At 37.1% G+C, this 13,313-nt stretch overlaps 2 protein-coding genes across 5 annotated transcripts; one reads left to right on the top strand and one right to left on the bottom strand.

Moving 5' to 3' along the window:
* Window positions 1–134: 134 nt before the first annotated feature.
* On the top strand, window positions 135–7,012 carry LOC103489266 (serine/threonine-protein phosphatase 2A 65 kDa regulatory subunit A beta isoform). The gene is made up of 13 exons (XM_008448354.3): window positions 135–292; window positions 1,022–1,430; window positions 1,885–2,131; window positions 2,454–2,566; window positions 3,271–3,350; window positions 3,843–3,984; window positions 4,067–4,147; window positions 4,755–4,859; window positions 5,012–5,194; window positions 5,546–5,638; window positions 5,954–6,093; window positions 6,279–6,345; window positions 6,444–7,012. The coding sequence occupies exons 2-13, from the start codon at window positions 1,038–1,040 to the stop codon at window positions 6,561–6,563; spliced, it is 1,764 nt and encodes a 587-aa protein (XP_008446576.1). The 5' UTR covers window positions 135–292; window positions 1,022–1,037; the 3' UTR covers window positions 6,564–7,012.
* Window positions 7,013–10,211: 3,199 nt separating this feature from the next.
* On the bottom strand, window positions 10,212–12,850 carry LOC103489265 (probable carboxylesterase 6). 4 transcript variants are annotated; one of them, XM_008448350.3, is made up of 3 exons: window positions 12,505–12,850; window positions 12,130–12,319; window positions 10,212–12,047 (listed from the first exon to the last, which is right to left on the bottom strand). In XM_008448350.3, exon 3 carries the CDS (start codon window positions 11,405–11,407, stop codon window positions 10,352–10,354), a length of 1,056 nt encoding a protein of 351 aa, XP_008446572.2. In that variant the 5' UTR covers window positions 11,408–12,047; window positions 12,130–12,319; window positions 12,505–12,850; the 3' UTR covers window positions 10,212–10,351. The 4 variants fall into 4 exon arrangements, with proteins under 4 accessions (XP_008446572.2, XP_008446575.2, XP_008446570.2 ...); XM_008448353.3 differs by having other exon boundaries at window positions 10,240–12,006; XM_008448348.3 differs by having other exon boundaries at window positions 10,240–12,319.
* Window positions 12,851–13,313: the final 463 nt, after the last annotated feature.

Genomic DNA, 13,313 nt, shown 5'->3' on the forward strand with positions numbered 1-13,313 from the left:
TTGTTATGTACCAAGGCCCAGAAGAAAGCCCAAAATCACCGGCCCATGAGCAGTGAACAAATAATTGGGCTAAAAGCCCAATATACGTGATTGATGGGCCAACCCAGAGAAGTTTATAGTTATGTTATTATAGAATTCCAGATCAGGGAGTATCGAAACAAAAGCCTCCATTGTCCTCGTTCTCTTCTCCTTGTGCTTTCTCTCTCTCTCTCTTGCTCTCTTTCTCTTTCTCTTTCTCTTTCTCTCCGACGACAGGTTCCTGAAGCTCGACCAGCCAAGGGCATTGATCTAGGTGAGTCCGCTTTCACTTTTCCACTTTCCTCTGCCGTTTTTCTTGTCATTTCCAATTCTCCATTCTTTGTTCTGGATTTCACTTCTTTACTTCGTCGTTGATTAGAAGATAATAGTGAGATCGAATTCTATGTCTCGCATACCTTCAGTTTCAAGGAACAAGAAAATGATTCAACCGCGCTGTCCACGTTATGGATAGAGGGTTTTGATTCTCACCTTTATAGCTGCATAACACCGTTCTTAGGGTTCGGACCTTTGAATCTGCGATATTTCTCACACTGTTTTGGACGTTTTTACCGTTTTCCTATGGTTCTTTAGCCTTACCTTATCTTGCCTTCAGATCTTCGATTGCGGATCTGATTCGTTCATTTCTACTTGTTACTTTTTCTTGGAAGTCGAGGATTATAAATCAACAACAAAGCATTCAAAATCTCTAGTGCAATTAGTGTTTTCCATCTAGTTATTGGAGATCGTTTGTAGCTTTGATTTTGTCCACTTTCTTATTTTGAACGTCTGGAAGACGTTTTATACATGTTCTTTGGGTAAAGTTGCGTTTGGGCACTGTTCTTCACCTCTGGGTTTTCGTTCTTATGCTATGTTTCATGATTTCTTTTGATATCTTTGTTATTGTTTCCCCATCATCGAGTATCTGATTCTTATTCGGAAGCCGTCTTCTTGAAGCTGCGAACCGGTTTTCTTTTTCTCCCTCATCAAGTCTTTAATTTTACAGGTAAGCGCTGAATAAGATGTCTATGGTTGACGAGCCGCTTTATCCAATAGCTGTTCTTATTGACGAGCTGAAGAATGACGACATTCAGCTACGGTTGAACTCCATTCGGAGACTTTCCACAATTGCACGTGCTCTTGGAGAGGAGCGAACCCGTAAAGAGTTGATCCCATTTCTGAGTGAAAACAATGATGACGATGATGAAGTACTTCTTGCAATGGCTGAGGAGTTGGGAGTGTTCATCCCTTATGTTGGTGGAGTTGAGCATGCCCATGTTTTGCTTCCACCTCTAGAAACTCTGTGCACCGTTGAGGAGACATGCGTGAGAGACAAAGCTGTGGAGTCATTGTGCAGAATTGGATCTCAGATGAGAGAGAGTGATTTAGTTGATTGGTTCATTCCTCTCGTTAAGGTCAGTATTTCCCTCTACTACATTTTTTTTTGCCTTAGGTATGCATTCCATTACTTTATCCGACACTTATAGTAAATGGTGACACTGAGAAATATCCATAAATATAATAAAGATGTGAAAGATGCGGCCAATGATATATTGAATGTTTTGGAATATGTTATTAAAGTCTTGCTCATGAGTCTACATTTTCGATGTCCTTTTAACTTTTTAATAGAGAATGCAGTGCAAAATGACAAACATATAGAACTTCAAGCCAATTTTGTTATCCGACTGCTCTCCTCCCCTAGTGTTATGCTGCTTTTTTGTTTCTTCTGTCCTAAAAATTTGATAATTTCTAGTTTTCCCCTTCTTTCTTTTCTTTTCTTTTTTTGCTAAAACACTCTTTGCATATTGAACTTTGATAGTTTTCTAAGGGTTTTTGTGTGTGTGTGTTTCTGCATGGATATATATCCAGAGATTGGCAGCTGGTGAATGGTTTACAGCTAGAGTATCTGCATGTGGGCTATTTCATATTGCCTACCCCAGTGCTCCAGAAATGTTGAAGACTGAGTTGCGGTCAATATATGGCCAATTGTGTCAAGATGACATGCCCATGGTTAGGAGGTCTGCTGCAACAAACCTAGGAAAATTTGCTGCGACAATCGAACCTGCTCATCTGAAAACAGATATTATGACAATATTTGAGGATCTTACACAAGATGGTAATTCTCTGTATCCATTACTTGAGTGTGACTACTTTTCTGGTTTCTTGCTGATATTGAATTCATGCGAACAGTTAGTGAGTGGTTTCTTTCTAGTGGATGCACATGCATCGCATTGGTTATGGATTACTGGTTAAAGGTTAAACTTATTGTTTAAGTTGAGATCATTGCTGAACGTGCGTAGTGCACCTGTGATACTAACAGAGGAAAAAACATTGATTTTTCTCTTGTTATAAAGCTTGGGAATCGTTCTTTAGAATTTTTTTATGGTACATCTGTCTGTTTTAGTACATTTTGTGTTCTTACACTAAATCTTTCACAGATCAAGATTCTGTAAGATTGCTGGCTGTTGAGGGTTGTGCTGCTTTGGGCAAGTTATTGGAACCTCAAGATTGTGTTTTGCATATCCTTCCAGTTATCGTAAACTTCTCTCAGGTACGGGTTTGCACAATTGATTGGTTTTCGAGGTTTGAAATGTATGCCCGGGTATTTTGTTCGTATGACCATCTATATTGTTGAAAGTTAACAAGCATGATCAATTTTGAAACAAAGATCAAGCAGTATTGTACAATTACATCTGTAAGTGGTTTTCAGATCTTTGTGATGAACGCCTGGATGTTAAATTGTATTGCTTTGTACTCCTGTTGTTTAGTTCTTATAACTTACTAGTTACTAGTAATTGTAGGCATGGCGTAGATTTACATGCCTCCAAGTTCTTTTTAAGTTGACATTAAAATCTTTATAGCTGTCCTACTCCTTAGGGATTCTTGTATCAACTTTAAAAAAAGCACAGCATTAGAATACCTTTGTTCTCGAACCTTTCCTTTCCTAGCTATGGGATAGCGTCAATGAAGTTGTAGTCTATATATCTGCATTATATTTGCTTATTTGGTAATTGGTCGAGCATCTATTTTATTATCTTTTGGTGTACGGGGGTATTTTGTCTCCCATTTCTTTTGATTATGAAAGTATCTTTTTCTTAAAGAAATAGTTATTTCTTAATGTGAGCACCTCTATCGTGACTGATAAAATGTAAAAGTGGTATTTACATGCTTTATACCCTCATCTCATGGCCTTGACCCAATTTATCCAAGCTCTAATTTCTTTCTTGATCCCTGCCTACTTTCTGTTTCGTGTAGGATAAGTCTTGGCGTGTGCGTTATATGGTTGCAAACCAGCTCTACGAATTGTGTGAAGCTGTAGGACCTGAACCAACTAGGTAATTTTTTTTATTAATATATGAAGAAAAGTTGGTTATTGATCTATGTGGAAAGATGGGAATTGTATCCTGGACCAATTATGTTATGAAACCCACAAAAATGTATTATGTATGAACCCTCCGTTCCTGGATGATAGGGGATTCTTCGAAGGAGGGTACTTGCATTTTTTTTGCACACCTCGTTCCTCTAAATTTCCTTTTCTCGTCACAGTTGGAGATACTTTAGTTTCTATCACACTTTCTATGGCTCCTTGTCTTTGTCCTTGGTTGGCCTATGTGCACCATATGACCTTGCCTTTATTTATTTTTTCTTTCCTATTTTATTTTAAAAAAATTTAATTCTCAAATTTTCTATGATAAAAAAATGTCAGCATATTTTCCTGATATTATTATGTAAACATGGAAAATAATTCTTATATTAGAAAACACTCTGCCAATTGTACTGTAAAGTTCTTTGATCCTAATGCATGAACTTGTCTTTTGGGTGGTAAGGACGGATTTGGTACCTGCTTATGTGCGCTTGCTTCGAGACAATGAAGCTGAAGTTCGTATTGCAGCTGCTGGCAAAGTGACCAAGTTTTGCCGGATTTTAAGTCCAGAACTGGCAATTCAGCATATTCTTCCCTGCGTGAAGGTGCATACTCTATTTCAGAGTTTAAATTTCCTCCATATATTGCACTGTTAAATGCTGAGTGCTAAGCAAATAATGACTACAGGAATTGTCATCAGATTCCTCTCAGCATGTCCGTTCAGCTTTAGCCTCAGTTATCATGGGAATGGCTCCTGTGTTGGGAAAGGTACAAAGTCTTCATTTTGGTTTTCACAAATGTGTTGCCTGCAATAGTGATTAATAAAACTAACTAATGAATGTCCTTTGTTGATTGAGAAATTTAATCTGTTTTTATCTTCAACCAGCCTGTTCAGAAGCCATGTCTGGTTGGTTGGTTGGTTGGTTGGTTGGTTTTTTTTTTTTTTTTTTTTTTTTTTTTTTTTTTTTTTGTTTTCCTGGGAAATGGGGGGAGGGCACTGTGGGGTGCAAATAAATTATGGTTTAAGTCATGGATGCTGATTAATATTTCTGAATTTTGATGACTATGGTTATGTGTTTGAAGTTTTATGTAACCTATGAGAGATTGACAACTAAGTGCTATTTATTTTCTCTCGAATTTGAAGGCCAACAAGTGACGTGAATAAAAATAATTTGCTGTTTAGCATAATGATTGGTTTGCTAATGATATGAATTTTAAAATTCAAATTATGTGGAGATTGTAGTGCTGAGTATCATTACTCTGTACACATTGGATCTTGGAACAACTGCTTCACACGTGTATTTGTATGAATACTATAGTGGTATATTGTTGTTTGTGCTGGACATAAAAAAACTCACTCAGATGGCTTGTGCAGGACGCTACCATTGAACAGCTGCTCCCAATATTCCTTTCTCTGCTTAAGGATGAATTTCCTGATGTGCGCCTTAACATCATTAGCAAGCTTGATCAAGTAAATCAGGTTTGTTTTATTTCAACCTCGAAACTGATGGAAAGGTTATTAACTAAAATCATAATTTAAGATGCTGTTTTACACCACAAATATTCTTTAACTACTCTGCTTTTCTCTCACAATAGAATTTACTGTCATCTCACCATATACCTGTTATGCAGGTTATAGGAATTGATCTCTTGTCTCAATCGCTGTTACCTGCCATAGTTGAACTTGCTGAGGATAGGCATTGGAGGGTTAGGTTAGCAATCATAGAGTATATTCCTTTACTGGCAAGTCAGCTGGGTGTAGGGTTTTTTGATGATAAGCTCGGCGCTCTTTGCATGCAGTGGTTACAGGATAAGGTTTGTATTTCCTGAGCTCCAATAAGACTTGTTAAGTTTTAGGAATGCATGAAATATAAAAATTTAATATGAATACGTGCTTCTGAGAGAATGTTACTTCAGATGACTTTTAGTAACAAAAGTTTAAGATTATTATTTTTGTTCCAAAGATCTGAGTGATCTGCCTGGTCTTTTAATTATATGCATGATTATCTGCCAACTTGAGCATAGTGGATTACTTCAGATGCTTTGATTCTCATTTTTCCAATTTCAACAGTCAACAATGTTCTTGGAAGTGCCCAGATTGAAAATTCATTGGTTTTTGCCTTAGTTCTCATTTTTTATTTCTACTGCAATGGTTGCTTATCGCAGGTTTACTCCATCCGTGATGCAGCTGCTAATAATTTGAAGCGACTTGCTGAAGAGTTTGGTCCTGAGTGGGCAATGCAGCATATTGTCCCACAGGTTTGTTTCAAAAGAATTTCACAACCACAGCCAGCCAAATTTGCTTTTTCTTTTTTGAATGAGAAATTAATGTAAGAGCCATCTGAAGAAAAGGGAAATTGGAATATTAATGGCCTAGCCCCTAAGAGAGTAGATATAAAAGTCTTTCCAATTGGTTGAATCATCGGATTAAGAACATCATCCAGAGCCCAGAGTTCATGAAAAAAAAAAAACATATAAAGCTCACAAACATTTCTAGAAATCCCTAAACCCTGCCTGCTGCACACAATCTATGCAATTTTTGTTCCACTAACTTAAGTGGCGTTTCACCAACAGGTTCTTGACATGATTAACAACCCACATTATTTGTATCGAATGACTGTTCTTCGTGCGGTCTCCCTTCTTGCCCCAGTTATGGGCTCAGAAATCACATGCACAAAGCTTTTACCTGTGGTTATCAGTTCTTCCAAGGACAGGTACATGCCATAAATTTTGTTCATAATTTTTATTATATTAGTTACTCACGCAAGCTGGAAGCGGCAATTCATCTCTATAAAAATGAACCATCATGGATGGGTGTCCCCTGTTAGTTGGTTTGGACTGTTCTGTTCTACAAGCCGTCCTTTGGCTCTTCTTCGGTGGTTAATTTTAGTTTTTGCAGGGTTCCAAATATCAAGTTTAATGTGGCGAAGGTGTTGCAGTCCCTCATTCCCATAGTTGACCAACCTGTAAGTAAACTTCGTGGCATGCTCTCGTGTTCCATTCTAACTGATACCATTCGATTCAATGTTTATTGTAATATTGGATAATTCTTGTAATGCTCCAGGTGGTGGAGAAAACAATCCGTCCTAGTCTAGTTGAACTCAGTGAGGATCCAGATGTAGATGTTCGGTTCTTTGCTAACCAAGCTCTTCAATCAATCGATCACGTGATGATGTCTAGTTAAAACAGAATTCCATCTCCATCATAAACATCTTGTACGAAGTTGCTTTTGCAGAAGTTGCTATTGTTTTAAGAAAGCGAAAATAGCTGTATGTTTCTTCTTCGTCCCGTTGGTTGTTGTAGTGCAGTTTCTAGCGTGCAGAGCAAGGCATTCAAGACCTCTGGGTTTACTCAGTTGATCATTTGTGAGTGATGAAATATCTCCATTGAGTAGACACTTCACCATATGCTTTTTATCATTCTTGGCATCCTATAATCTAATATTCTTTTTTCACTTTCTTTTTTTCTTTTCAACAATTGACTCAGAATTTGTTGGATGTTAAACTGGGGGACGGCTATGAAGTCTCCATTTGTATCTATACTTTTTTTGGTTGCCAACCCTCGAATATCTACTGTAATAGTTATCAATTTGTATTAATTGTATTGACTTCTTCACCCCCAATATTCCCAAAATTAACATGGCTGCATATCTCGACCATAGACGTACTCTACCATATTATATGATCATCATTCACATTTGTTGTATTTATATATTTGTAAGGACGAGAGATACCAGGAAGCCAAGCTAGCCAACCTTTAAGTATGTAATTGACATGCATTTTCAACTGCCATGGATGACTAAAGGGTTCTTGCTTTAAAATGGATGGTGTTTAAGCATTTTAATAGTGGTGGGTGTTCTTGGATTCTTCCGGATCAAAAGTGGTTTGAAAATTTCCAAAGATAGACTTTAAATGCTTAATTGTTAAACTTGTCAAAAGGTAAACCAAACACCCTAAAGACCTATTATGTTGTGGCTTTTCTAATAGCTGTGGCTTAGCGATACTTTGGGAGGATGACCTAACCTTGAAACTCAATAATCCTCTCACCAACTCCGGAATCCATCTCCCTCCAACATTTTGAAGAATTTTGGCACCTTAAGTAAGAAAAATCAAAATCTCTTTTCAAATTTTTAGAAGATTAATATTTTTTAGTACAAGGGTTGCAGAGAAGACCTACGGGAGGAAGATTATGGCTGACAAATTTAAAAGATTACTTAAAAACATTTTACCATTATATGACTGCTTTCAATCTAAATGGCTGCCAATCACCAAAAATAACATGTCATGCAAGCTTTTAATAACTTATTCTAAACTTCATTGACCCTTACTGAAAAATGCTGAGACACGAGGGTATTGTTAGCTTTTGTTGTGTTTACATAAACTAGTCAGATGAGATTGTTATTCTTCCTAAGACAGTTACATGTAGTAAAGTAGTGTTAACATCTCCTAAAGGTTGCTTTTAACTTCACAATCCGTTAAGCATAAGAGCATGGTTACTAAGGTGTGCTCAACCAAATATAAGAAATTATCAACATTATAAGGAAATATCAGTTTGCCTCATTATCGTAACATCGTTAGAAGAATGAGCACCATGGATCTCTCTTTTTGAACCAATGTTAGACTTTAGTTTATGCCTAACAAACTTTCCCTAAAACAAAATACCACCTCGGGAGTCTCTTCTTTTCTGCATAGAAACACTAAATAGAGCACAATCACGAGTCACATATATAATCTTCTAAATCTTTTTACTACTTTACCAGACTTGAGAGGATTGCTCTACTTGGTTGTTACATCTCAAGCACTTTTGTTTGATCTAGGGATTCATATGCAAGACTTACTAATTTTGTTCAAAAATTGAGGATCTCAAATACAACTAGATGTAGACCATGGTTCTAATAACAATCGATAAGGACAATAGATTTTCCACATATTTCTATAATGATTTGATATTGTCTACGTTGGGTATAATCCTTCGTAAGTTTGTTTTTGGAATTACCTAAAATACCTCATATTAATAAAAATAATTGTACTCACTTATATACCATAGGTCTCTTACTTTCATAGGCAATGCGAGACTTTGTTTGTATCTAACAGTGAAAAGAAAGAGAAGTCATGTAGAACATCTAGAAGGGAAGAAAATCTTGAAGCCTGGTAGGAAGAGTGGAGGCCAGAGATTCTATGAAACAATTTAAAAAAAAGAAAAAGCAAAGAGAAACCAAATTTATTAAAATTTCAAGATGGAAGGTGGGTTTTCTCTTCAAATATTGGTGATAGAAGCAGAGACATGGGAGAAGAAGAGAAAATATGTGAGGTGAGAGTTATGACACGCAAGAAGAAGATTGGAAATGAAGGTTCATTGTACAAGTGGCATTGCCCTTGAGATGAGATTAATCTTGTTCCTAACCTTTGCTTTTGTATTCTGTTTTCTCTTTCTAGAATACACTTCAAAGTTCAAATTCTTTTTTGCTTAGATGATAAGGACAAATGAAGGACTTTAGTATGCATATTTTTCTACTTATTTGTTTGCTAATTGCTACAGCATTGATCTAACAAGACATACATACCAACATTTTTTTAGTACAACTACTGGGATCTCTGGCTAAGCTAAGGGAATAAGAACATGCTAATGCCACAAAGTCAAACTCACTATAATGTCATAGTTTAAAGACCAGAAATGTGAGGAGTTAAATATATATAACCAATAACATGAATTAAATACATATAACCATCAAAATTTAGGAAATAAATTTATGATTTAATATAATTAAAAATAACGGGAAAAAAAGAATAAAATGAGACCGACATGAACTCTTACAATGCCTGGTGCTACACAAGAAAAAGCAAACGCCTTGTCAGCAACGTGCAACATCGAAAACTAAAAGGGATAGGGGAATTTGGCCCCCCAACCAATATCCATTGTCATAAAGTTAGCACTTATCCTTTCGGGAAGTGAGGGCCCCAAATTTGTCCTAGTTTCACTTCATCATCACCCTTAGCGTCACATCAGCAACCCACTAATGTAGAGTCAGTCCCTCTTCTCAAAGAGTAAGGTTTCTTTCCAGTTGTGCCTCTAAAAGGGTGAGAATGGAGACTAAAAAAAGAAGACAACTTCATTGCTGCCTAAAAAGTTTGCTGCCCTAGAAAACGAACTTAAGAAAAGTACAGAAGAGCTCAAGAACAGTGAGTGAAAATTTTGACCAATCACATTAATTCTTAAGAGTGGAGTCCTATTTAATAAGATTGAGACGGCGGTTATTATGACAAGAAGAGCAGAAGAAGTGGGGCAATTGTTCGAAACTTCTCTAGAATATCGACTTCAGTAAACTAACTTGAGGAGAAGAACGGTTGGAATAATGTGTTGATTGATGATAGTCACCTTCGAATCTAGTCCCTTGATTTCTTAAGTGCTTGAGTAACATGTTTCAATTGCCATGAGATGGCTAATTGGGAAATAGAGGTTTCTATTGAAGTCCAAGTCTAGGCATCTAAATTGATAAAAACGTCCATTGGAATAATTTTTTTTTTTCATCCAAGCAGTGGACACGTGGCTTAGATGCCATATGATGAAGAGAATTGGTAAATGGACGACATACAGAACAATATTGATCATCAGCTGTCACCTAAAGCTACAGTTACATTTTATTTCTTTAAATGGGAAGTTTGGGACCTGCATCTCACTGATGGAGGGTCAACACGGAATGCAGCTTTACTATTTTCCTTTTACTTTCAATCTTCGAGAAATGGCGAAGGTTTGTGAAGGGTATGAGTCAGAGAAGATATAATCTACATTCACATAGGACATTCCAAATTGCAAGCTTGAATAAGAATCCAACTTGTACAGTAATCTCCATTGGAGGTATATGAATATTAAACGGAAAATGTAGTGATAAATCTGATAAGAATGCTCTCTCTTTTCTTTGAGGAAAAAACAAAAAATGAAAAAAGTTTCCCTTTTGTACAAATTCTACTGAAGCTATACACACAAGAAATCCTTGATGTGATCAAACATTTCAAGGGTCCGAGTTTGTGAGAGTTGTGACTTGTTCAGAACCTGAAACGCATGGCCAACTCCTTCGTAAACCACATAATTGATCAGCTTACCCGCTCTATGTAAAGCAGAGCAAAACTCCAAGTTCCTATCTTTCAAGATGTCCATTTCTGATATGCATATCAAACTAGGCAAAACCCTCGAATCCTCCACCGTAAACAATCCTTTTGTAGAAGGATTGCACCATGGGTGGTCACGGTTTGTCCCGGAAGGCAACGCCAGCCGCCAGTACGTATCGGAAACCCCCAACGTCAGTGGGGAACGAGGAGGTTGGACAAGAAACTTCTCTGAATTGGTCCTTGACTCTCCACCGAAAAATGGTTGTATCAAAATGCTACCTTTAATAACTAACGGTTTCAAAATCACAGCTCCAGAAGCAGTCGTCTTACCACCAAGTCTGGCAGCTACATTGAAGGCTATGTTGCCACCGGCACTATCACCACTAAGGTAGATTTTGGTAAAGTCGCAGTATCTTGACCACCAATTCTGCTTGCCCCCTACAAAAGCAACTTGTTTCAACCATTGAAGGGTCTTTAATCCATCTTCATAAGGAGCAGGAAGAGGGTTTTCTGGAGCCAAACGATAATTCACAGACATAATTATACAGTCAGCTTTTGCAGAGAGCTTGGCCAGGAACTCATGGTAGCAACTCCAAGCGGCCGAGCCAACACAAAACCCACCTCCATGGAAGTATACAATCAAAGGAAGCTTCTCCTGGCACTGTGTCGGAATATAGAAACGAGCCCAAATGTTGTTCAGTTTATCCACAACTACATCCCAAGAAGTAACACCGAGCTCTGGCGGCAATGCATTAGAGACACAGGGAACTATCTGGGGTCTTTCCACATACCCATTTCCGTAAACTCTAATCAGGCCTTCAATCTCCTCAACCAACACATCATGTTGATCAAAGCCATTAACATGTTCTTCAAAACTTGGAATTTGATCAAGGTTAATGGTAGGCATTTTTTTTGTCCTCATTGAACAAGGATGGAGATGAGAAACGATGCAGAAACTAAAGTCGGAGGCTTTTCAGAGTATTAATTGATTATGGATCGGAGTATGAACTTCTGACGCTCCTTATATAGATGATGAAAAGATGTCTCATTGTATGACGTGGACAGCTATTCTATCAAGTTGGGGGTCTGGAGGGGGGGGGGGGGGGGGGGGGGGATATTACCCTTTCTTTTCCTGCCAAGTGGGCAATTGGCTGAGTGCCACATGTTTTGACATTACATTGATTCAAGCACAATTAGCTAGAGCAAGGACTTCTCTACTTTTTCTCCTTTATTTTGTAGGAATGTATAAAAGGTGAGATTCTCATGTTTTAGTATATGCTATATTCAAATTACGATAGCAGAAAAAAAATGTACATACACTAATAAAAAACGCGAAGATAAAAAAGATGGTGTGAAAAGATGTACATAATAAAGTGAAGCCTACAGTTCTAGAATGCAATGCTTTTCCATTCCCACTTATGACTTTTTGAAATGGCTCACTTTGAATGCGCTTTGTCTGAAAAGCAAAGTCTGACTTACCTTGCAGTAGTGTGTATTCTCGGATTGGTGAGTTGTTATGGCCTACAGACACCCCCATTGGAAAGCTCCATCATTAATATGTGCTTAAAGTTCAAGCACAAGAGAAACATGTCATGTTGCTTGTCTGACTTCAACCCATCGTAACTAAAAAAAATAAAAACTTACCTCAAACATAATTAATACCATTGTCGCATCTATTGAGCAGCCTCCATGGCCAACACGCTATAAGAACTGTTGGTGAACATGCCCCAGCCATCACAATTGTTGCCCCCCAAAAGAACTTCGGTACCCATAATCGTTCTACTACAGCTTCTTTCTTTCAGGACTTTTATCAAACACCTTGTACACGCCTCACCTAAGAAGGAAAAAGAAAACCCCACCATAAAATATTCTTTATCCCCCCATTAAATTTGTTCTATTAGGATTCATACAAAGCAAATTTCCAATCAAGACAGACACACATTCACTAAAAAATGATAGATATTTTAAGTCTTTCATTATATGATATGTGGTTATAAATCCCAGCTTCAAGGGTCAAACCTGATATACCAATTGTGCGCAAAGCTGTCTGTAAGTGTGATTGCCTGACAATGATTTTGAAGTCAAAAGCATCGGTATTGAGTTGGTTGTCCAAATGCGAAATGTTTCGTGAGTGCTTAAAATGTGTAGTCAAATTCAGTTGACTTTAACTCAAGTGCTCTAGATAGCTTGTCAAACTTCTCGTTCATGACTGTTGGAAGTTGATAATTGCGACGTTTCAGTAGAGCTTCTGTTTTGCTTTCTATCTTACGGCGCTAAAACAGAAGAGAAGGAACTTTGTCCAAACTGACATAACCATCGATGTCCCTTCGATCCGAGCCGGCGTTCTATATGACAAGATGTTCTTTATAAAATGGTGTCATTTCATCTTATCCTCTAAATTTGTCAAGTTAAAAATAAAACTTTTACACTTTACCTAACAAAATCATCGAAAAATAAAAAAAAATCATTTTATCTTTCTAAACTATTCGATTTAATCTTCACCTTGAAAAGTTAAATTTATAACATTTTGCTTACGTCAAAACCTACTATCTCATTTCGTTAGTATATCACTTTAGGGATGATCCTCCGTATCTTATCATTTTAAAGAAAAACACAACAAAAAAATAAATAAAAACTGCTATAAAAACTACTTTTAAGAATAACGAGTCATCAATTACAAACATCCTCCGCAATAAGTCAACCATACAAAAACCCAATCTAATGGAGTTCTTAAATTATCACTTACAAGTCTAGATTCTATTTTTGTCTAATAATAGAATGACTTATTCGACATTTCATTTCCAAAATTGATTGTCGATCTTTAATTG

This window comes from Cucumis melo, chromosome 10, assembly GCF_025177605.1.
Source record: "Cucumis melo cultivar AY chromosome 10, USDA_Cmelo_AY_1.0, whole genome shotgun sequence".
Classification (NCBI taxonomy): Eukaryota; Viridiplantae; Streptophyta; class Magnoliopsida; order Cucurbitales; family Cucurbitaceae; genus Cucumis; species Cucumis melo.